Source organism: Rattus rattus, chromosome 4 (assembly GCF_011064425.1).
Source record: "Rattus rattus isolate New Zealand chromosome 4, Rrattus_CSIRO_v1, whole genome shotgun sequence".
In the NCBI taxonomy this organism is placed as follows: Eukaryota; Metazoa; Chordata; class Mammalia; order Rodentia; family Muridae; genus Rattus; species Rattus rattus.
Window position 1 is genome coordinate 97,888,311 of NC_046157.1, and position 25,523 is coordinate 97,913,833.

A 25,523-nucleotide genomic window follows, 5' to 3' on the forward strand; every position below is an offset into this window, starting at 1 on the left:
ACTTTTTGTATCAGATTAATAGCACTCATTTTTATAAAATTCATGGTGCTTTTAAAGAAATTACGTTGTCATAGTACTTTGTAAATGCTGTGGAAGCAAACCAATTAACAAAAGAAGGAGGGGGGCAGCCACAGAAGTTGAATCAATTGGCTCACGCTGACAGCGCAAGTGAAGAACTTGAAATATGTTTGCAGCTAGCTGCCATGCTTACCTGAGTCTGCTGGTTGGCAGTAGCCAACGTGTCTCCGAGAATGGGCCCAAGGAAAACCCCGCCATCGTATACTACACGAGCAGTTACGGTGGGATTCAACCCCGTAAGATTTTGATCGGAGACCTGAGGTAGTTACATTTCTGATTAATTCTGCCATGGAAAAGAAATCTCATCTTGATGAAAAAAAAAATGATGAGTTTTTATTCCACATTACACTTGAAATAATCCCATAGCTTGCGTCGATCAGGAATTTTAATCTAGAAACTTAATAACTAAACTATTAGGCAAAAAGTCGTTAGTGAAAACTGCAGTAAAACCCACAGATGTTCATTTGAAAGAAGAGTTGTCAAGGGTAAAGTGATATCCAAGGGGGGGTTCCCCTTCTCTGAGGAGGGGAGGGGGCCATTGGAGGAAAGGATCTGTACAGGCGGGACTGGGAAGAGAGGAGGGAGGGGGCTATTATCAGGATGTAAAGTGAATTTTAAACAAAATCAATAATTGTTTTTTTAAAAAAAGAGGCACAAAAAATCAATCTGTTAAGTACCGAGATATGTTGCCTCTGTGGGCCTCTCTGTCTTATTAGTTTACAATTTAATATATTAAATAAAACATAAGAAAATCGTGCTCTGAGATCAGAGCCAAGGTTCTCGTTCTTCTTCCAGCTCCAGGATTCTAACTGAAAAGCCTTCTATCTCCTAGTGCGATACGGCTTGAGTAAAATTTCATCTTGGGCTTCATTTTTAAAATAAGCAAGTACTAGATGATCATTAAATTATTTTTAATGTTAAATATGCGAGAGCATCTGCCTTTGTCATTACCCAAGGACAGCAAACCCTTTTCTAAACTCCCTTCTGCCAGGCCATCTGCCTCATGATGCCCCAAGTCAATCACATCTGCTTAAACCATCCAGTAACAGATGTGGAACTCCATGTGGTGGACACTGACCAACAGCTCCTCTCCCCACACTGAGTTATGAAAGTCAACACTGGGTTCAATGCCATGAGCTCTGAGATGTAAAATTTATGCTGAAACCACCAAAGAAGAATAGGGATTCTCATCCCTGGAATATTCCGACAAATGACAATAATAACCAATGACTGTTTTCACTCCTGTATACCACAAACAAATGAACAAAGGTTGGGTATACTACCTACCCTGATGAAATTGGGCAAATCCCCAATCTGAGTGGTCCAGGAAAGAGTCCACACATGTTCATAGCAGGAATTTAGATCCTCTGTCACAGTGAAGTCATCGGCATTGAGATATCCAGATGTGGACTCATCAGCATTGTCCTGCAGTAGCTTATGAAGCTGTCTGGCAGACACATGCACCGGAACATCTGTGAGGCAAGCGTTCGATGCAGAAAACACGATGCTAATGAATGCACATCGCAAGTGTCAGCATCAAGGATAAAAATAAGTACCAGGATATGCGCTAAATGGGCAGGAGACCTTCAGAGTCAAAATAGCACACAAGAGAAACCTTGTATCCTAGTTAAAAATCATGTCTGTCCCCAGAAGTAGATGTCCACTTTTTTACAGTGAGATTCTTCCAACAGAGCTATACCACATGACAAACATTGAACGTGCTGTGTCAGAAAAAAAAAGTCTCAACTATCAACTTGAAACATAAGCTACACACACCTTTGCAATGCTGAGAGTCTAATTAAACGTTGGCTTTTCTTGGAAAAATTTAGCTGGTCCTGTGAATGGAGAAAACTTGGCCACTTTTCACAGAAAGTAGGGGAGCCATAGAGCAGCTGACACCCATAAAACTTAGCCACCCCAGCTGAGGAATGCTGGCACTTTGCTTTGCTTTTTCTATTAGAAGTTCCTCTAAGCCCAACCACCTGCTTTTGTGCATTCCGCATCCCCACCGAGAAATAACAAATCTCTCTATGCTCCTTACTTTACCAAAAGTTTCCATTTCATTAGCTAGTCGCAACAGCCCTGTGAGGGCTGTGTGAGCACCTTCATGCCTACCTGAGGGATGGAGAACATAAACCCTAATGATGACATTCGAAAGCTTGCCAAGTCAGTGAGGCAGGTTTAAATTAAAATTTCGGGCTGCTTTCTGACTGCTCAAGAGCCTTCCTCTTGAATGCCACACTACCCCGAAGGGTTAATAACATACCACTCTGTTTCTACAAGACCAACAGCAGTCCCGCCATTAAAAAGTGTTCCTCTACATTTGCACATAATTTTGGTCTGTCCTCATTCCAGAATGTTGGGCTACGGCTGGCTTTCTTCCATAACTCTGTGGGCTAACATGGCACCGGAAAAGTACCTGTGCAGATACTCTCTCATTTGTAAGAAGTGCGGAAAACCTAGTGGTTCGTGCCACAGAGACAGCACCATGGACACTGCCCATTTATCAGAATCTAAACAGCAAGGTGCCTTCAGCTTTTCCTAAGCTATCCCATTATAATAAAGACACCCTGCGTACCTCCTCATGGAGAACTCTTCTCGGGAAATAGGATGTGGGGCCGTGTACCAGCTACACATAAACCTTCCTGAATGACCCTTAGCCTCCCTCTGAAGACCCATATTTCTATCAATATGTATTGATAATATTATTGAAAAATATTGGAATTGGTTCTAATGTCCTATGCCTTGTGAAGAGTATATATTATCGAAGTTCTTAACACATCTTACTTACTGCGTTTTAATCCCTTTCAATCTTGGTGGCCACTAAAACTCTCAATAGTATAAGGCAGTTCCACTGCATTTAACTCTGAGGGACATGGGTACAGTGGGCTTTGGCCTAGGAAATTCTAGAAAGTGAATCTAAACCTAAAATACCCGAATATACATCTAGATCCAGTCATTAATTAGTTTTAAGACCTTCAGGGAAGCTCCAGTGTGGCTGGCTGAATTTCACCCCATCCCACCCCATCTCTCACCCCCACAACCACCCCCACACCCCAAAACTATAACAGTGTCCTGATCATTTGGAAGGCCAAACAATAAATATTATCTCAGATGGTGGAAGACATATGGTTTGAGAGGAGGAGCTTATTGTGAATTGGGTCATGAAATCTTTTAGGTACTTCAAGACCAAGGCAGAGGAAGCTCTGAGAAAATGAGAGCAGGCCGAGATTAAAGTAGCTTCATCCAAGCAGAGGCAGCATCCCCACGGTTGTAAGGGGCGGCCAGCACAACATCACTAAAGCAGGGACGAGTGAGGTCCTCCGACCTACAAGTGGGGCTTCTGACTCCAGAACTAAGAGTAAACTTCCATAGCTTTAAAGTCTCCAAGGTTGTGGTCGTTTATTATAATGGCCTCAGACAGCGAACTCAATCACTTTCCCCTTCCACAAGATTAAAAGGTCAGGACTGTACAGTTTGTCTTTTTCCAGGTCTTTTAAAACAGCCATTTGAGATCCCGCATCCTAACTGCCAAACTCACAGGCCACTGTTTACCTTATGTGGTCCAGTATATATGTGACAAACATCGAACCCCGATCACCCCTTTACCAGGTATCACTGTATCAGAGAGGTGGAGGGAGAAGTGTCCTCCCAAAGGTGGGCTTGTCCTCTGGAGTCTTTTCGCTGTCACCTCAATCAGTTCCGATCCTTCGCCTGTCCCCTGGGTGGGCACATAGCTGTGGCACACCAAAAGCTAAGCATTAGCCACAACAGCCTGAGGGTGTGGAATGGAGACCAAATCCAGCTCTTTGCAAAGACTGTTCCATACCCGTGATTCTAGGCTACGTGTCCCGGCTCCCAGACATTGGGTGTTCCTTTCCCACCACAACAGGAACCATGTGCTCTAGATATCTGGCACGTTAAGAATATGCCACCAACACTGATCCTATGAGCACATCGATCCCAGAGCAACAAGCAAGTCCTCCACCCACCCACCTGCCACTCCACCTCTGGTTCAAAATGGAGCCTCATTTGCATCCCAGAGTCAACGTCCCCTCCAGCCCAGTACTCCTTGCTGAAGGATCTTTTCCACCTCACTAACTTCCTATATGCAAACACAGAGCCAGTGCAGCTCTGCTTTTGATAAGCAAATGTATCCAAATTACTGCAACGTGACCTGAGACTGAGTCTGCCCAGTCACTGCCCTAAGCTGACTAGCTGTGTCCCCCTCAAACACAAAAGTCACAGGTTGAAGCCTAGTGCCCGGGGACATGGCTTTAGAACATTAGACTTCTGAGGAGGCTTTTAGATCATGAGTGGGATTGGTGTCCTTTGTAAAGTGGGTCCCAGACAGACCGTCCTCTTTTTCCATCATGGTCACAGGCTTCCAGAGGGGTCCAGGGACTTGAGGAAAACTCAGAATAGAAGGTTATCAGGAACACTCTGTGTGTGAACCTGTACACAGTAACACAGATTGAATCTTATCATTTCCTAGTTAATAACTATGCGTGTGCATGTGAGTATACATGTGTATGTGTGTACGTATGCTTATACACACACATGTATGTACAGTATACATCCAGGTCAGGGCATTTGGATTCTGGTAATCCTGCTGAGTTTTAAGTGAAGGTTGAAAGAATAACATAAATGTAGTCCTGGAATTTCAAGGCTCCCTAGTTGCTGGTTTGTAATCTACAGCAGCCAGGAAGCCAGGGTTATGGTACTCTAGTGCCATCTGCTGGTGCACTCTCAGAAATGCCTATTTTTGTTCCTTAGGCTGCTTGAAAGAGTAAAGACCAAATACAGTAGGGATACAATTAGGGGCATAAATGGAAAAACGGTGTTTACTCTGATTGGCATAAAAAGTAAACTATCGTAAAAACAAATTCAGTAGAAATCGGTTCATATATTTAGCTCTGGGCCAGATAAATCAGCACCACTAGATCCCTGAAAATGCAAGTTTCAGAAGACCCTACCCCAAGCCTACCAAGTCCCAGCAATTTGTCTGTAAACAAAATCTCCATCTGAGACCCATACAGCAAACTCGAGATGAGACCAGTGCCTTTAACAGTAAACTATGGAGTTTTCTCACCCCGATAAAAGCTGTGCCTATGTGCACAGAGCCTTCTGTGGCTACCAAAGAGGGACCCGTGTAGGAAAACCACTCCTTACCATGCAGTGATGAGAGGGAGTTCTGAGCCACATCCTGCCAACCAAGAGGCTATGCTGTAGACTGGAGGGACTCCCACCACAGACACTGACTCCACCACATTCCCACCTGGGCCGGCTACTCCAGAATCGGCTTGAGAAACTAGAAACCAGGGATCCATATAACGCGAGTTAGGGCCATATAACTCAAGATAGAGACTCAGAAAGGGGAAAATTCTACCTGGAAATGGCTGAGTCACTCAGATCTCCAAGCACACATAAAGACTGGATCTCTTTCCACCTACTACCATCCGAGAAGCACAGGGGGCTGGGGAATTACATTCAGATTATCACTGAGAGGGAAATGCAAAGATCATTTAAGAAGATGAAGATCAACTCCATAGAAAAAAATACAAAAAAAAATGAAATAAAATAAAATAAACTCCCACCAGCCAAACACCTCCTAGAACACCCCTACATTCTATTGTGCAGGTAAGAGCTACCCCTTCCCACAGCCTTGGAAACTTTAGTGGCGCACAGACAGATGGAACGCCATGCCCCTGAAGGATGTACTAACGGTGCTACCCAAGTGTTTGTTCATAGTGTGAAGTGATGTGTGCACAGAAACACACAAATTCAATCCCTGGCTTTCCCACTCTGCTCATCAACACAAGCTCCCCAATGATCAGATTTCTAAACCAAGGATCATGACCTGAGTGACTGAGACAAATCTTCACTGCAGGAAGTTTGGAAAGACTGCACACCTCAGTGGCCACAGAGTATTTCAGTCTCCTTTGCCTTCCTGCTGGCCAGTGGGTAAAAGACAGCTTTCATGTAGTTCAGATGACGAAGAGTTCAACTGCAATAATATACTTGTCCCCCGTGCCCACTTCTTTCCTTGTTTGCTTGAGTTTGTTTGAGACAGGATCTCACTACATAGCCCTGGATATCATGGGACGTATTGTGCAAGACCGGGCCAGCCTTGAACTCACGGAGGTCTGCCCATCTCAGCCTCTCCAGTGCTGAGATTTAAGGCATATGCCACCATGCAGTGTTCGCACTGCAACACTGGCACATAGTAGGTGCTCCATGTGATTACGAGCCCTGCTGAGGAGACGGTGTCGGGAAACTCTGGGTTCTGTTCCCTCCCCCACATCCCAGCTTTGACAATCACCCCTCTTGGCCTGATTTCCTCAGACATAGACTAGAGGGGACAGGACAGCCTCAGGTGCTTTTGAGAACTACATGAAATGATGATGGTGGTGGTGGTGGTGGTGGTGGTGGTGGTGGTGGTGGTGGTGGTGATGGAAGTTACCACTGTGGATACAAAGAACTTCCAGAGAGGACATTAAGCTTAATAATATGAACACATATTATATTGATCGATGGACAGTGTATTGTTAATCATGACAATTGAGCTCAATTATGTAATATACATTGCCATTAACTAAAACTCTCGGGGATGCCAGGAGAGCAACCTGACAAGGAAGGAAGGAAACTGCTCCACCAATCCCAGCCTTCTTTCTAGTCCACACCTCGCTCTCCCCGCTACCCTCATTACCTCACCCCTGGATGAGTCTACATCTACAGAGCTTTCGTGGGAAAAGGTGAGGGCAGTGAGAAAGGACACTGAGAAGGATGACATCCAGTGTCAACCTTCTGAACGCGGCCACCCTTCCATGCAGTTCCTCATATTGTGGTGAGCTCCCAACCACAAAATTATTCCCTTGCTACTTCATAACTGTATTTCATTTTGTTATGATTTGTGCCGTATCTGATAGGCAGGATATCTGATTTGTGGCCCCCATGTGGTCACTGTCTGCAGGTTGAGAACCACTGGTTTCAAGTGAGAGAGTAACATACAATGGAGAGAGGAGGAAGCAAAATGGCACCTGCTATCTCGTCTAGAGCTTCCCTAACATGGTTAGACTGTGGAACCCTGACTGGCTTGACCCTCTGAAAAATCTGGGCAGTACTAGGGATGACAAAAGCTCTCGAGCTGTTCTTTTAGACACCAGCAAATATGGTTCATCCTCTCAACCAGCATCAAAATAGCATCATTTTCCGGTGTGTCAAAGAAAAGTCTGGACACTTAGCAGTGGCTCAGTGTGCCCCAACTATTCAAAGAACACTTAAACCAACAGGGACAACAAAATACAAAATACGGGGTTTTCATGTACATCAAAGACGATAGAAAAAAATTTAAGAGGGGAATCCCAAGATGACTTAGCATTAGGGAGAGTCACCTGCCATGCAAGCCTGGAGATCTGAGTTCAAAGCCCAGAAATGATTCAAAGGCAGACAGAGAGAAACAACTCACGAAAATGTCCTCTGACTCCACAAGTACACCATGGCATATACACACACGTGCACACACACATAAATAATAAATAAAAATAAAATTTAAATTTAAAAGGGTGATACGATTTCAAAGCGGATCTTCCTCTCATGAGCCATCTGCAATCTCTCTTACCCTTGGGTCTGCAACTTCTAGGAGAAAGGCTCAAAAGTTGCACATTTTGTAAATAAAATTACAAGAGACCATGCCATCTTCTCTCTCCACAGACTGGAAAGCTCGGAAATAGGGAAGGACTGAGCCCAAAGTCATAAGAAACAAACTTGACAGAATAAGAAAGGGAGCAAAGGTTGGGAGACTGGCAGCCCTGAGAGAACCTGGACCATCAGCCTTGGCCATCAGTGCTTATGCAGGGCCAACATGAGTGAGATTCATCACGGAGCCCTGTGTCCTGAAGAACAGTAGCCAGCACTGTCAGAGGAGAACACTATCCCCAAGAGAGGGTAGAGGAGACTCTGTGGGGAAAGAATCAGAACTGAACTCAGATTCTGTAGCGGGAGTCTGTCCCTGCAGCACCGGCTATCTATCCAGAAAGTCATAGACCATACCTTTAGACCGTACATAGAAGTGAATTCTGAGTATTGTTTCTATCACTGTATGTGACAGATACTGTGGCCAAAGGAGAGGGAAATACCCTGCTGGCCTAACAGAATAACAATCACAATTTTTATGTATTTTAAGTACTTCCTTGGATTTTTACATTAATCATTGTAAAGGGTAACTTTATATTAATCATTGGTTACTCTCGATGACTTTATTAGTATAATCTTTGTTGTACCCATTTTTCTTTTTTTTCCTCCATCTCTATTAACTTGGGTATTTCTTATTTACATTTCAATTGTTATTCCCTTTCCCCGTTTCCCGGCCAACATCCACCTAATCCCTCCCCCTCCCCTTCTATATGGGTGTTCCCCTCCCCATCCTCCTACTACTACCACCCTCCCCCCAACAATAATGTTCACTGGAGGTTCAGCCTTGGCAGGATCAAGGGCTTCCCCTTCCACTGGTGCTCTTACTAGGATATTCATTGCTACCTATGAGGTCAGAGCCCAGGGTCAGTCCATGTATAGTCTTTAGGTAATGGCTTAGTCCGTGGAAGCTCTGCTTGGTTGGCATTGCTGTTCATATGGGGTCTCCAGCCCCTTCAAGCTCTTCCAGTCCTTTCTCTGATTCCTTCAACGGGGGTCCCATTCTCAGTTCAGTGGTGTGCTGCTGGCATTCGCCTATGTATTTGCCATATTCTGGCTGTGTCTCTCAGGAGAGATCTACATCTGGTTCCTGTCGGCCTGCACTTCTTTGCTTCATCCATCTTATCTACTTTGATGGCTGTATATGTATGGGCCACATGTGGGGCAGGCTCTGAATGGGCATTCCTTCAGCCTCTGTCCTAAACTTTGCCTCTCTATTCCCTCCCAAGGGTATTCTTGTTCCCCTTTTAAAGAAGGAGTGAAGCATTCGCATTTTGGTCATCCTTCTTGAGTTTCACGTGTTCTATGCATCTAGGGTAATTCGAGCATTTGGGCTAATAACCACTTATCAATGAGTGCATACCATGTGTGTTTTTCTGTGATTGGGTTACCTCATTCAGGATGGTATTTTCCAGTTCCATCCATTTGCCTATGATTTTCATAAAGTCGTTGTTTTTGATAGCAGAGTAGTATTCCATTGTGTAGATGTACCATATTTTCTGTATCCATTCCTCTGTTGAAGGGCATCTGGGTTCTTTCCAGCTTCTGGCTATTATAAATAGGCTGCTATGAACATAGTGAATAATGTGTCTTTGTTCTATGTTGGAGCATCTTTTGGGTATATGCCCAAGAGAGGTATAGCTGGATCCTCAGGTAGTTCAATGTCCAATTTTCTAAGGAACCTCCAGACTGATTTCCAGAATGGTTGCACCAGTCTGCAATCCCACCAACAATGGAGGAGTGTTCCTCTTTCTCCACATCCTCACCAGCATCTGCTGTCGCCGGAGTTTTTGATCTTAGCCATTCTCACTGGTGTGAGGTGAAATCTCAGGGTTGTTTTGAATTGCACTTCCCTTATAACTAAAGATATTGAATATTTCTTTAGGTGCTTCTCAGCCATATGGCATTCCTCAGCTGTGAATTCTTTGTTTAGCTCTGAACCCCATTTTTAATAGGGTTATTTGTCTCCCTGCCATCTAACTTCGTGAGTTCTTTGTATATTTTAGATATGAGCCCTCTATCAGTTGTAGGATTGGTAAAGATCTTTTCCCAATCTGTTGGTTGCAGTTTTGTCCTAATAACAGTGTCCTTTGCCTTACAGAAGATTTGTAGTTTTATGAGATCCCATTTGTTGATTCTTGATCTTAGAGCATAAGCCATTAGTATTTTGTTCAGGAAATTTTCTCCAGTGCCCATGTGTTCGAGACTCTTCCCCACATTTTCTTCTATTAGTTTGAGTGTATCTGGTTTGATGTGGAGGTCCTTGATCCACTTGGACTTAAGCTTTGTACAGGGTGATAAGAATGGATTGATCTGCATTCCTCTACATGCTGACCTCCAGTTGAACCAGCATCATTTGCTGAAAATGCTATCTTTTTTCCATTGGATAGTTTTGGCTCCTTTGTCAAATATCAAGTGACCATAAGTGTGTGGGTTCATTTCTGGGTCTTCAATTCTATTCCACTGGTCTGTCTGTCTCTGTACCAATACCATGCAGTTTTTATCCCTATTGCTCTGTAATACTGCTTGAGTTCAGAAGTCTTTTTTTGTTGAGGATAGTTTTAGCTATCCTGGGTTTTTTGTTATTCCAGATGAATTTGCAAATTGTTCTGTCTAACTCTCTGAACAATTGGATTGGTATTTTAATGGGGATTGCATTGAATCTGTAAATCCCTTTTGGTAAAATGGCCATTTTTATTATATTAATCCTGCCAACCCATGAGCATGGGAGATCTTTCCATCTTCTGAGATCTTCTTCAATTTCTTTCTTCAGAGGCTTGAAGTTCTTATCATACAGATCTTTGACTTGCTTGGTTAGAGTCACACCGAGGTACTTTATTTTGTACCCATTTTTCTTATGAGGAGAACAAATCTTCCAAGCCAGAAAGTCATAACGTGGGGAGTGGGAGTACAAGCACAAAAAAACAAGATGAAACGGTGAAATAAACAGAAGACAGAGACAGAGAGAAACAGAAAAACTATCTAGGGAGACACCGAAGTAAGAGCACACCCTCTCAACCCCATCTGCCTTCAAACCAGGGCAAGCAAATTGAAGAATCACCCATTCTTTCCTTTGAGGGAGGGGGGAAAGCAATAATTAGTATGAAAGTTTGAGATAGCATTTGACAGGCAAGCCCAAGAGAACAGCAGATGCAGTGATCACCTGTTACGTTGGTATCTGCAAGAATAATTTCATCCACATAGAGCAAGCCTGCCTCTGGAACCACAGGGACGATGTCGATCCGATGAACCAGCAATGGGGTGTTTGCCAGAGAAGACTGGACCTCCTCAGAATGACGTACACATGTGTCCCAGAGGTTAATGCAAGTAAAGTGCCAGCTGTCAAAGCAGAGTGGAAGGAGCTGATGGGTAAGGCCTTCAGGCCTTCTTAAGGCCTGAATCTAAGGGTCCCCTATACCCTGGGCTCAGCCCACCTTCATGTACAAAATCAGTGGATAAGAAGTCATCAGGCAGTCAAGACACTAGGCATCAGCAGCATGTCCAAGTAACAATGTAATTATGCATCTTAAACAGATTTCATGCCAGGCTCTAACCATAGGACCATACAGGTATTATTGGCTCATTGGAGTTTAAAACAACTTCAAGACCCTGGAGAAACTTCTGGATAGAGAACAGAATCAATGGAGCAGGTTGCCTTGATTCTATTACTGACCCACTAGCGGGATGCACTTAAGTGAAGTGCAGATTCTTGGGGCCTCAAGCTCCTCGTCTCTCACATCAAAGAATATCTTGAACATTCCATCCTAAGTGGGATGCTAGGATTCTGTCAGACTCCTTCGCTTATGTGAAACTGCTTTGTCAGATAGAATAATTTCAAAGCCCCGAGTCAGTATCTAAGGGTCAAATGGAATACTCGGTGTCTCACATGGACCATTTTCTCCAAGACAACTGATCCAGCCCCTAGGAGGCAGAATCCACCAACACCTTCCCATCATGGTTACCTCTCAGGATGGGGTTCCATCAGACTCCAGTCACAGGTGATATTCTTCATGACATTTTGGAAGCCAAATAGGAAAGAAACAGTCATGTCCAGGGTCCTGTTCATGTGACCTCTGTATGCAAGGCACAACTGTGGATACACCAAATATGCCCTTCAGTATACATTGCCAGAAGCTTCAATTCAGACACTATGTGAGGAGAGCTTGCTGCATGATATGCAAGAGTCTAGGTGCTGTATTCCTCCAGCTTCCAGTCTAGCAGGAAGCATAAAGCCTTGCTCTTGACTTCATCAATGAAGCCAGAAAATAAAACAGTAGCTACTTTCTCTGAGACCAAATAATAATGATAATCAATGGAGGGCTTTTTTCAATGTTCAGTACTATGCCCAGCAATAAGGACTTTAAAGAACATCAATTACAAAATCCCTGCTTTAACCCAGACACCTTCGGCAAATCACTGATCCTATCCTAGCCTTTCTTCTACTTTCATTCCCAGCATACCTGATTTCTAAACTTGATTCCAAATCAAAAGTAATTGGCATGAGGCATTTCTAACCTCTTCATTCTTGCCTTTGAGAGAGCAGAGTAACCATTGAGAAAGCTGTCTTTTACAGTATGGGACATTTAACAGCATCCCTGCACTCTGCTTACTAAGTGCCAATAACAATCCTCCCATTGTGACAAGTAAAAATATTTCTCTGCATTTCAAACTCTCTCCTAAAGGGCAAATGTGCCCACCAGAATCCGCCTGCAATAGAGAAGAGGTTAAAGATGGATGACTCCCTGACCTGAGTCTCTTAACCCAATTCCCATTAAAGCTCAACTAGGAAGAATGCAGATTATCATGAACTCTGCTATCCCATACACACTGACTTTGGTTTCCAGAACCAAGGAGCTGCACCTGTTATGAAGATGGAGAGGGTACAAAACCAAGAATGTAAGAAGTGATCAAGAGGGGCTGGAGAGATGGCTCATCACTTAAGACCTACGGTAGATCTCTCAGAGGACGTGGGTCTAATTCACAGCATCCTCATGGTGGCTCACAACCATCTGTAAATCCAGTTCCAAGGAAGCTGACACCTGTTTCTGGCTTCCATAGTTACCAATACACATATGCAAATACATACAGAAAAAATACCTATACACATCTAATCATTTAAAAAAAAATTGGTTTTCAAGAATTGGATTAACGTTCCTAAACCAGTGTAATTATTGTGTAATAATTAAAATGATCATTTATTTATAATTATGCATTCTAAATAATTGTCCTTATACCACCAATAGCTCCCATCCCTAATCAAAGGAGAATCTTCCTGCTGCAGACACAGGCCACCGCAGAAATCCACAACTAGTCAAAAGTGCGGAAAAATGACCATGGGGTTCCAACCTGGTATCTACAACATGGCACAACCCCTACACCTGAGGCTCGAGAAACATTTTTGGAGCAGGGGGCAGAGAGATGTTAAGAGCCAGAGGACCACAGGATCAGCCACAGGATGGTATCTTTTATATCTGACTGGGAAGCTGTACCTGTGTAATCCCAATACAGTAGCCTGAAAAGGGCCTGCAGAATGGCAAGGCCAGGTCCCCTTCCAAATGTGGATGACGGAGACCTCACAGGCAATTAAGGGCTTATGAGAGACGGAAAATCCGTCTTCTTCAGGGACCAGCCTGCTGATAGGTTACCCAGTCCTAGGTAGTCATTTCCAAACATACATACACATAGGAAATACTAAATGAATTCTGAAGGAAGTATGTGCCTGTGTGTGTGTGTGTGTGTGTGTGTGTGTGTGTGTGTGTGTGTGTAATAATTAACAGAAAAGGTTATGAATTTGGGAGGGAGTAAGGGAACACAAGAAGAGTTGGAATATGGAGAGGGAAGAGTGAAATGTATGTAAACACAGTACTTATGTATGACTTTTTTAATTACATAAATAGAAAAGGGAGCAGGCATGTCCATCCGTTCACTAGTTATTTACATTCGTTGCAATAACGAAAATGATAACTACCCTCGACTGAGTCCTCTCTGCTGCAAAATATTTTACTATATTATATTGATCGTCACCACATGAGAGCCGGCCCACAACATTAACTGTTGTAGAGATGAGTAAGTTAAGACATGTTGTACTTCAGTAAGGCAGTAAGAGCACACAGGATGTAGAGTTTGGCTTCCAAATCAAAGTCCATCTGCAATATCTGTAGTTTTTCTCAAGCTTAGAAAGCAAAGAAAACATCTGAACAAATAGGCCTCCATAGGCCTTCTAGCTAACAGTAAACTTCTCGGGCATCAATATAAAACTAGGAGCCTGGAGATGTAGCCACGAAATTTAAAACATCAGCTCAAAACTCACTCTACAAATCACTGAAGTCATTCTCTTGTGCTTCCGTTATTTTAGTTTCACGCCTAAGGAATAATCCCAACCTGCCAAGCCCGGAGACGTGAGGATGGACACTCACATACGGGTATCGATCCAGCTGATAGCCCTTACTGGCAGCCCCAGGGCTTAGGATAAGATGTCGAAGTTGACCAAGGCTGAATCTGCCACAGAAGGGTTCGGTTGAACTGGTGAGGACCCCATCAGACCTGGCTCCATCTAAGCCTGGACATAATTCAAATAGGAACACAGGCAACGTCATGAAACACAACAGTCTATGGACAGGAAATGAACAGTAACATTGGTCACTCAGCCTAGAGAGAGAGATGAGAGGAATTCATAGACCTTGTACCCCCCACCCCAATGGAAGGTTCTAGTTAAGAAAAACCCTTTTTGGCTGCCTCAGAACATAGAATACTGATACTATTTTCTCTGTGTGTAATGATACGAACTGCATATGAAAAAGATATGATATTGAGAAGCAAGTAAAGGGGAAATAGCAATAGAAAAATATTTATTTATCAATTTATTTTATATTTATGTGTGCCTGACTATATGTACTATGTGCATGTAGAAAGCAGTAGCTGTGAGTCAAAAGAGGGTATCAGATCACTCACTTGGAACTGCATGCTGGGTATCAAACCTGTTCCCTCTGCAAGAGGGGTAATGTTCTTAACCACTGATCCATTTCCATAGCCCCTCAATGAAACTTTACTTCACTTTAAGAATAGTTTTTAGAATGCATTGGCTGGTGATGGGGGAGAGTAATAAAGCACATTTAGCATATTTTAATATTTTTGTCTATATTCTTATATAATAATTCTCTTGTATCAGCTAGAAATGGTGATGCATGCTTGTAGTCCCAGCTACTGGGGAAGCTGAGGGAGGAGGGTCACAAGTTCAAGGCCAATCTGAACAACTCAGTGATATCATATCTAACTAACAAGGAGTCAGTATGGCTCAATCAAAGACCTTGTGTGGAACATATGCAAGGTCTTGGAGTTTGATCTCCACCATCACACCAACAAAAATCAATTTTGAACTAAACAAGATTTCTGTTAACAGTTACTACTGCCATACATACCTTATTTCTTCTCCCTACTTGGTGTTTCTAACTCTCTAGCTGGTGTTTCTCACCATTGAACTGCCAAGAAGAAAACCCAATCATCTCCCTCCCTGATGCAAAGCTTCTCTCCTGGCCACTCTACTCCATCCAGATCCAGTGACCATGCTCTTATTTGGCTTTCTTAGCCCTTTGGTCAAGAAGTAGAGATTGTTCCTATGTTCCAGAAAAGGAAGGCAGTAATAGAAGAAAGGACCAGAATTGATCGACCCAGGAGCCACCTTGCTCAAATCCAAGCCAGAGGAGAACTCGAGCTGAAAGGGGTACCAGATTGCATTTCACCACCAGCAACTCCTCGATGATGGTTTGGATCTATGGAGATGAATGAAATATGGTCATTCGAACATCAGGCCGAAAGGCCACCCCTAAAATCCCCATGCTTACCTTCATTATTAGAAGACCCTCACCTGTTGGGCTGTGGCATTTGCAGGAACTGGTTGACTGGAGACATTGCCCCAAGTAAGGAAAAAGTTTCCTTTACCTGACATGTTCAACACCTAAAAAATCAAGAGAGGCGAAATTCACTGATGCACACAGACTTTCAGTCATAGAGTCTGTCTAGAGACTCTATTTTCTCTCACACAGCTCCTCAGCAGACTGTTTCCATCTTACTACAGTTTCACTTTTCTAAATACACATGGTCTAGAAATCTCTGGAAAACAGTGTGTCACCATCAAATAAAACTTTCCTTGGAACAACGTAATTGATTGGGTCCATATTTATCTGCTGTGCTTTTCAAGAATACTTGACATAAAAGTGGCCACTGCAAGTCACACTTTCGAGAGCACGTGACATAATGGTGACCACTGCCCACCTCTCTTCTAAAACTTCTCAGCAAATGCTTCCTCTGAAGGAGCGGCCCGAGAGGCAGAAGCCAGCACATCCCATACTCCTCCCTCACAGGGCTCAACCCATCTCTATTGTGCTCCCAGCAGATGTGCACTTCTGAACACATTACGCTTTCATCCTGAAGTAGGACTCAGGAATCATTTGCCCTCTTCTGCTTTTCTTGGTGGTTCCTTATGCTCCTGTTACTACTTAACCAGAAGCAGCAGAAAGTGGAGTCCACATTCATTGACCTCCGAATAGAAAAAGTGAACAACAACAGAAGGTATATTAAAGTTGCTCAACAAAGACACAAGGCACAACCAAAAGACTCAATACAACCTTGACAGATTAGAACACAGAATGGTGTGTGTGTGTGTGTGTGTGTGTGTGTGTGTGTGTGTGTGTGTGTCCATGTGTATCTCTGTGCAAATGACCCTTAACTGTACTTGGAGGAATAAGGCCCAGGACAGGGGGGGGGGCAATGCTGAGGCTGGAAAGTTGATCAATGGCTACTTATTCAGAAGACCTGGTTTCAATCCCCAGTGGCCACATGGTGGTTCACAACTATCATAATTCCAGTTCCAGTTCCAAGGAACCTCACACCCTCACAGAAGAAAAGACCTTCTTCTGGTCTCCATAGGCACTAGGCCTTGGAACCCGCATACACATACACATAAATAGATAGCGTTTAAAAATTTTAAAAAAAGAAGAGAAAAAAGGAATTTTATTCTTTACACCCTATATTCTATATCTGTGGCAGAGGAAATGCAATTGTGCCTAAGGTTTCCTTATTCTCTGCCAGCCGTTCTACTGAGGAAGGCTCTACTCTTCCCATGGCTCGCTTTCCTGTGGTACTAGAAAGACACACAAACCTGTATTTCTGGAAGTCTCTGGGCTTGGGCTCGGATCTGGTGTTTCTCCAGAAGGTAAGTGTTGACCACATCTGGATTCAGCCAGGTGTTGTGGATCTGGACAGCAATTCTCATCCCCCTGCTGGGAGCTATCCCATGCTGCTCTGCTTCCCAGTAGTACTGGGCTCCGCCCTGCAGCTCCAGCTTATTTGTCTTCTGGTGCCAGCTCCCTTCATTCCCGTTCTGCTCCCAAGAGTCAAACCAGTCAGCAGTGCCAACTGCAATGGAAGCCACTTCTACCTGCGCCCAAATAAGCCAATCAGAGTCAACACTATGAATCTTCTACGCACTTTGTTCTCAAATAATGAGCATCTGAAAAGCTACCAACATGACATTTTTAAGTAATCGTCGCTTTTCCAACAACTTAGCCCACTCACTGTGGCTCTGTGGCTATGTTTTCTTCTCCACTCCTCTTCCTTTCTCTCTCTCAAGTGCATCATGTTTGAGTTAGAACTTGTAAGTTTTATTGGGGAAAAGCCCCTGTCCTGATACCCTATGTCTGCAAGATGCTGTCAAAAGATAGTATTAAGCCCTCAAAAGACCTTGAATGGCACTAGCTCATCAAAACCCATGACTTTCTCCAGCAGGCCAGTCTCAGAAAGCAGACTAAGGACATTGTGGGTCTCTGCCAAAGGCACAAGCAAGGAATGCTGGTAGCTTTCTAAAGGCGGATACAACATTCCTACACAATGCTAGCTCAAACAGTGGGAAAGCACAAGGTTTAGGGTCAAACCAATCTGATTTTGAATCGTGAACTCTTCTCTTATTGTTCAAGTGATCCTGAACAGACCATACACTTCTCCAAAACCTCAATTTTCTCATCTAGAAAGTAGAGCTGTGCATATTTCCCAGAGATAAATACCACTAGCAAGACTGTAAAAATGTGGCATGATACTGGGCTTACAATACCATTACAGTCATCCAAATTGCTTTCCAGTAATTAGTATCCATGGTCAACCATAGAAACCATAGAACAGGAAAGCTTTATCTTTGACCCTTTCTTCTTTCAAGAGCAAAGGATGGCGAGCCAAGGGAAGATAACCCAGAGAAGGTGTTACCTTCATCCTTGGCTCCTCTGAAGAACTGAAACGCAAGAAAGCTTGGCTGTCTGCCTGGATCCAGAATGTGTAATTGTTGGTCTCTGGAGCCATGAAGAACCCGCTGAGCCGTGCTCTGCAACATGAAAGAACACAGGATCAGCTAAGGCTAAACAAAGCCTGGATCAATGACCCAGCATATAGCAGCTGCTGCACTTGGCGCTTCATTATGGAAATGACAAGGAAAAAAATCTGACTCTTATACCACAGGATTATTCTGAAGTTTCTAGAAAAAGAAACTGGTCTCGGCATCGCTCACACACCTACTTTGCAGTTTGCACACAGCCCCTTGCAGTTGTATCATCTCTCAGACAAGCATAGCTCAGGACAATGTGGAGGTTTGGCTGAGATAGCAGATTTAGGGTAACAGGAAATATGGGTTTCACATTTTGCTCTGTATTTGGTTGTATACCAACAAAAGGTCATATGATCAACAGAATGACCAACACTGGTTGAGAATGCTGTCAAATACTCCTCCTGTTGAACTGGCCCATGTGACAAATGACCCCCTAGAAATATCATTGCTTTCCTCCCTGTGTCCTAGCTGGCCTCAATTAGCGAGTATACTCCTGCTATGGATTCCCAATTTACAACATACCTGAAAGGTCTCCCTTCCTTGGACCAAAAGCCAGATGGAGAACTAGCATTAGGAACTATCTGCCACCTGTACCCTGGGGTGGCTTCAGTCAGCTCCTCATCCTTAACAGCATCTCCAACTTCAAAAAGGAGTCCTCGATTACCTATAAAACACATATGTCCCATAACCACCAGGTAGTGTTCCTCCTCACAGCAAAGACCCCACTCAAATTACAGGGTGAACAGCATTGCAGATGCTTGCTGGGTTGGTGAGACACCAGAGACCAAGTCAGGGTAGTTCTGTGACAGACTGTAGAGGAATTTTCTAGAAAAAAAGAAAAAAGTCCCTGGGTAGAAGGTAGATTCTTTGAAAGACCAACTTAATGAGAAATATTAAGGAGAGGTTTTCTCAGAGGGAGGAAAGAGGAGAGGAGGAAGACTTTTCAGCTACCATGCCACAGAAGAAGACCACATCCTGGAGAGGGCATGAAGGAACAAACACTGCTGTTCAGAAAGATGGCGGGTGTAGCAGTAATGTGTGAAATTGCCTGCCTTTGTGCCTTCAAAAGTTGGACATGAACTTGAAGGCCTGATTCAGCCTGCAAGTTATATTTCATAAAATTCCCTTTTCCCAGAAAAACTGCTAGTCCTTCAAGTTTTCAAGTATCATGACCTCAATGTGTGGACCCGCACACAAGGCCAACTGGTGGCAGAGTTTTATTATGTGATATTTTAACTGATGTTGTACTTTTTCATTTACACTTTATGTTGAGCAAACCTTGAGGCAAAAGGCAGTGGGCATCGATATTGGATACATATCTTGATTAATATTGGACAGTCATCTTGGATGAGCATTAAATTTCTAGACGTATTTAATTGTGTATTCAGAGTCGAGATCTATCATTTACTAGACACGAAGTTTGGGGGCATTCCTCAACACCCTGAGTCTCCATTCACCCATATATCGAAATAGAGCTGATAAAAACTAGAAACAATAGTCAAAGACTACAGCATTTGGAAATAGAGTAATTACTCAATAAAGGATACCTAATATAACTATTATTATAAACTACTAATGTTGCTCATTAGCCCCTAAGGTGGATCATAAATATGGGATAAATAGAGAATTCAAAGCATGTGAAAAAAATCACTTTAACTCTGAGATCCCCAATCTCTGTCCCGTTGTTATTTTAGTCTGGGCATCTCTGTTGTTGGGCTGTGCTGTACACTGCAGGATGAACTGCATCCCTGGTTTGAACTCATTAGAAGATGCTAATATCATCTTGTCCCCTGAGGACAAGAATCAGCCATGTTGGAGAAGTTCCACTTTGAGTGGTGTTTTGCCCTAGTTCCATAGGACAAACTTCAACAACTTTTCAAAAGGGACATCACCTACTCAAACAGCTGCTTTCCGGAAATGATCCTACCATTAAAGCACCTAAAGCAGGAAATGCTCAACAAGGGAACCACCTTCTGTTTCCTGACACAGGAAACACACTTTCTCTGCCTTACTTATTTCAGTACTTTGATCTCCTTGGATGGGAGCTCTCCTTAAGTAAACGCTGGCAATCTGGGAGCTCCAGAATTCTCAAGACAAACCTTTGCATTTCTCTCTACACAGTAAAGGACTGTCTTTAGGAAGGTTTCACTCCTGCAGAACAATTTGGCTTATAATTGCTGCACCTTTCGAACTGACTCACAGCATCTTTGAGCATTAGGTCAGTGCCTCATGCACAGAGCAGCAGCCTGTGGTTCTTGACAGAGCAACATGCCAACCTTCCTTATCCTTAACTGAACTAGAGCCTCTAGTGCCAATGCCTAGCAGAAAATGTGGGCACTTCAAACAAACAAGGACAGGTGGAAGCTGCTGCCTTGCCTCCTCCATTGCTGCCTACTGGAAGCAGATGCTGGTGGCCATGTCACCACACATACCCATTTGTGATATCAACAGAAAAATGCCCACAGGGGAAATAAACAGTATTTAAATATACACCATTGTGCCTTACTGTCTGACCTGCCTGCTGCTGCTGCTGCTATGAGCACAAAAGTGCATGCTCCACTGCTCTTGTCTCCTCGGCCAAAAAACATGCAATCGCCCTACCAAATGCAGAGAGGCAGTTTGGGGATTGCATTCAGTAGCTGTGGTGTCTTGGTGGCAGTTATATTCTTCCTGAAGTCTAATGCTTAGACACATGGCTGGGGCTAGGAATATTGTGCCACTCACAATGAAGCTAAGCTACTCCAATATGATAGGCTTGACCACAGCACTAAGGATCCAATTAGTCACGCTGCTGAGACAGAATTTAAGCCTGTTTCCTTCTAGTCCCTGGATCCTTGAAACAAAACATGATGGTGGTGAGTTGACTGAGCTGCCCTAGTGATTTCCTTACCTGCCTGGGGAGCAGTGAGCCTTGCTCCATTTCCTGGAGCCCTGGTGGTGCACTCAATCTTCCTGGGAGACACATGTCTAATATCACATGGAATGCCTAAGGAGAATTTTTAAAGCTCATAAGTATACCTGTCAATAAACATAAACACACACACACACACACACACAAACACATCACCCCAAGAATGCATGGATGTATGAATGCTGCACATGCCACCATGTGCACATGGAAGAAAAGGCTGAACGGGGTCCAACTGATGAAAGGGGTGGAGTCCGGATAGTAGGAAAAGTTGTCGCCCTGACAGAGGAGATCAGGAAAGAGTCTGTGCAGTGCAACAGGGGATGAGTGTGGAGCAGCTCCTGGCCATGAGCAAGCAAGTCAGATAAAGCAATTCGATTCCACAGGGAGGTGCTGACCCTCTTGCTCTGTGGGGAGGGTAAGTGCAGTGTGAGTGTGTCAGGGCACCCCTGTTTCAAGACAAAGAAGCCAAGCGCTCAGTATGGGGAGCTCCCCTCTGACCTCCACAGGAACACTGTGGCACATGTTCACACACCCACACACACACACACACACACACACACACCACAGACACATAAACATACAAACATACACGTACACATCTATACACGCATAATACATACATACATACATACATACATACATACATACATACATATGTTTCAAATGTAAGATAGCTCCTCCTCACAGCCATGAGCCATAAGAGATTAAAAAAAAAAAAACCCTACAGCATTTAAAACTGAACCATTTTCAGCCATTTTAGCATGATTACCTGCAATGGTAACCCGGGCAGAAGGGTCAAAGAAATCTCCAATAATAGTGATGTCTGTTCTTCCCCCAAGGCTCCCAACTTTTGGAAACACAGAGTGGATTTCTGCAAGAGTTTATAAAAATGTAAGCCTCTAAATATATAATGTGATGTGACCCAGAGAAACCACCACCACTTAATTCTTACACTGCAAGTTAAGCAACAGTTGAAGTTTTCCTAATAGTCATTTTTAATGCACACAATAATAAAAAGACTAAATATGTACTATATAAGATCAGTGGTTATTAGGAAGGTCACTCATGCTATCAGCAAAGGCTCTGCATCTCTTATGCTTTCTTATGAAGTATGTTTCTTCACATTAAGGATTTAATTTAACACTGGGAGAAGAGTAGGTTACACCACAGGGAAGACTCGACAACGGAAGCACTAGCTGAGACTTTTCATTACCATGGTCCTTTGTTCTTCCTCACCCTGCAGGCTTCTTCCCCAGGTGCATGCAATGTCTTACCCACTCTTCCTTCAAGCTGAATCCCCTACAGCAATGTGAAACAAACCCTCAAGGATTCCACACTATCCTTTTGTTAAAGATGTTTTTTACTTATGTGGATATGGGGGTGGGGGGATGCAGTGTTTAGGGAGGCCAGAAGATGACATCAGATTATAGGTTATAGGTTATAGGTTATAAGTTATAGGTTATAGGCTGAAGTTATAGGTTGTTCTGAGCTCCCTCCCATTATATTTTTAAGTTCCACCTTCCTTCTGATACTTTTCAGAACACAGAGGAAGACACAACTCCTCTATGTTTCATCTAATCTATGGCTATATCTTTATGTCTGCAATTGAACTTCTTTGTATATAGTCAAAAGCCACTGGACGACAGTGCATCTACAAACAATATCTGTATTATCAGTAGTGCCATCAGAATGTACTGCTGCCGAAGCCTTGTCATGTAGTGATATCAGCAAGGCTGCTGTAAGGACATATACAATACGTACCACATGTATTTGTGGTGATGAGGCTGGTGAATATAAATCTAATCTACAGCCATTGGAGAAAGAAGGGAATGGGAAGCAAAATAACTACAATTATGAAAATGCCAAATGATAATAAAGTATTAGCAATTCAATAAAAATGTAACACAAGTATGTATAATTTATATTTAATAATAATATGTGATTTAAATTGCCTGTATCTGCTTATTATATTATACCATTCCTATTATTTTTTGTACTTTTATAATGCTCACTCTTTTTTAAAATAGAAAGTTTGTAGAACAGTACGCTGTGTTGCACTGATGTCAGCCTCATGCATGCCATGTTTACTTCATTTCTTGCTTGCATCAAGAGGCAATCACAGTGCGTGATTGAGCTGCGGCATCTACATTTGTGTGCATGCAAGCTGTGAGGAAAGAGCAAGAACTATAGCATCTGATTTCTCAGAACGTCGGTGATCAGTGCAAGACTTTAAGCACCAGAGCTGGTACAGACACAAGCAGATTACCTTTAACCAGAATGAAGGGGTCGTGTTAATGGTCACAGAAAGACTGCCATAAGAAAGGAGTGTCTAACTTTGAGTGCACTGTAGGGAAGGGATGAGGAAGACAGGATGGAGGGAAAGAGTACCTGGGTATGTCTGGTACAGGAACAGTTCCTGTTTAGCACTGATCAGCCAGGCTTCCTTATGCACCATCGACCTCCAAAGGAAAGCAAAGGCTTCAGATAAAATGTCACCTACAATTGCATTTCTTTATAAATCTGCTTCTTGAAAGGAGTTCATTGAAGAACCTCTAGTAAATTTAACAGTTTGGTCACCAGATCCTTTTGATAACCGAAAAGCAGTATCAATAAATACAAGCTTGTATTCTCATAGGAAAAAAATGATAGAATTGGAATAATCTCTATTTTGTAGGATTTCAGAAGTGTTAAATGCAGGAGGAAATGTGGATGGGCCTAATACTGAGCTAATGTTTACTAGACAGATAAGGTAGATTCCTTCAATAGATAAATGACACAGAAGAGTCCTACAATAGATACAATACATTACTACAATGCAGCATAAGGGTTTGCTTCTTGAGACTAGAGAAAGAGAAATCAAATACATACGTTGAGCTATATATTCATATGTAATGTGTTGATATAATCGCAATGAAATTAATATCAAACAATGAATGTACTTTGAAGGACAAAAACATCTTCCAGAAAAAGAAGTAAGGCACATACAGAAATGCAGAATCTTAATTTATCTGTGTCTCCAAAAAAAAATGGTAAAACATGAATTCTTTCCCTCTTGAAGAAGGCAATTCTTATAATGATACAACATGTGTCTGAAAACAGTCACTCACAACACACACACACACACACACACACACACACACACACACACACACACACACACACACACACCAGCTGTAGTCACTGCACTTTAAGGGCTAGTTCTTAAGATTCTGTGTCATCCCAACATTGAAACATCTGCGATACCCATAGGTCAGTCAGACCACAGTGCTCTCTCAAGTTAAAGAAATGCAGGCTGTTTAGGAAGCTTGCTCTATCCTACTGGTGTGTGGGTAAATTATAAAGGTTAAAGGATGCACACAGGATGTTACAGACAATACAAGACTCGGGCAGATTTGTCTACCCTAGTTACTCACCTTCCTTTGTTAAATACTGAGAAACTAATATTTTGGGAACCTGAAAGACAAAGAAATCCACATGTTAAGACTGTGCAGGACTCTCCTGGGCCAGGACATTGCTACCCAAGGCCTAAAACTCCAGCACCATCACTACTGTCCTAGCCTACACCTTCTTTCATGTTACCCAGGTAAATATTTCAGAGAATTACCACTATGACTTTCATGAAGAAATGGACACATGTATGGCAAATGAAATGCGGGCCTTAGATTTAGATGAAATATGATTTAAATCCCCACACACTGGTTAATATTGCCAGCACGGTCACTGGTAAAGCAAAATTACTGATCATGATAATTAAATCAGTATGCATGGAAGTTATGTAGTGTTTTTAGAAGTGACTTCAGTAGCAATTATTATCATTCACATGATACCATGTGAGAAATGTGATTTTGTTTTCCTTTTCTGGATACCAAGGAAGAAATTATTTTCTTTTAAATGATAGTCCTAAAACAGACCAATATAATTGCCTTCCACGCGACACTGCACAGTCCCAAGGCCATGTTCCTCCTGGATGGGAAAACTGTGGAGAAAAACATACTGATGTAAGAATAAGCAAACGACTGCTTAGAATTCCCCAGCTCTTTGAAGAAAGCAACATACAGAAGTCAAATTAGCCAGAGGAAACCAATAAGTATTGACTGTATCTATAGTATGGTTATCCTCCGGATAAAGCTAACTGGAGTTGTCACTACATAAGCCCCATGGCAAATATACACTGTGACAAACAAAGTGTAACTTACTCCTAGTTTCTGTCTAGTTTTCTCTTTCCCAAAATCTATTTTATGACAAGTAAAATAAAACCTATCAAGAAATGATCTAAAAAAAACAGGCAATCTCAGAAAAAAGACAGGAAGACACTAGAAAGAAACTATAGGATAGAATTTGGCTCCACTAGAAACTCATCCCAACAAGCCAAGCCATAGCGCACAATTCTTGTAATAGGCTCAAAGGAAAGTTTAATACACCTAGTTGACAGTGAAGTAAGAATCCAGCCATATTTGGGCTATATGATCTAGA

The 25,523-nt window shown here is 42.8% G+C and overlaps 1 protein-coding gene across 1 annotated transcript in view; it reads right to left on the bottom strand.

Moving 5' to 3' along the window:
- Positions 1-25,523, bottom strand: part of Pkhd1 (PKHD1 ciliary IPT domain containing fibrocystin/polyductin) — a 457,519-nt gene that overhangs the window by 406,263 nt on the left and 25,733 nt on the right. The window contains exons 8-24 of the mRNA XM_032899487.1: positions 24,962-25,026; positions 24,464-24,503; positions 23,439-23,509; positions 21,820-21,921; positions 21,030-21,125; positions 18,662-18,803; positions 18,025-18,139; positions 16,928-17,206; positions 15,635-15,724; positions 15,449-15,539; positions 14,187-14,329; positions 11,733-11,860; positions 10,934-11,109; positions 5,251-5,389; positions 3,688-3,815; positions 1,366-1,550; positions 212-334 (exon numbers count right to left, since the gene is read on the bottom strand). Coding sequence (XP_032755378.1) covers positions 212-334; positions 1,366-1,550; positions 3,688-3,815; positions 5,251-5,389; positions 10,934-11,109; positions 11,733-11,860; positions 14,187-14,329; positions 15,449-15,539; positions 15,635-15,724; positions 16,928-17,206; positions 18,025-18,139; positions 18,662-18,803; positions 21,030-21,125; positions 21,820-21,921; positions 23,439-23,509; positions 24,464-24,503; positions 24,962-25,026 — 2,113 coding nt within the window. The remainder of the gene's footprint in view (positions 1-211; positions 335-1,365; positions 1,551-3,687; positions 3,816-5,250; positions 5,390-10,933; positions 11,110-11,732; positions 11,861-14,186; positions 14,330-15,448; positions 15,540-15,634; positions 15,725-16,927; positions 17,207-18,024; positions 18,140-18,661; positions 18,804-21,029; positions 21,126-21,819; positions 21,922-23,438; positions 23,510-24,463; positions 24,504-24,961; positions 25,027-25,523) is intronic.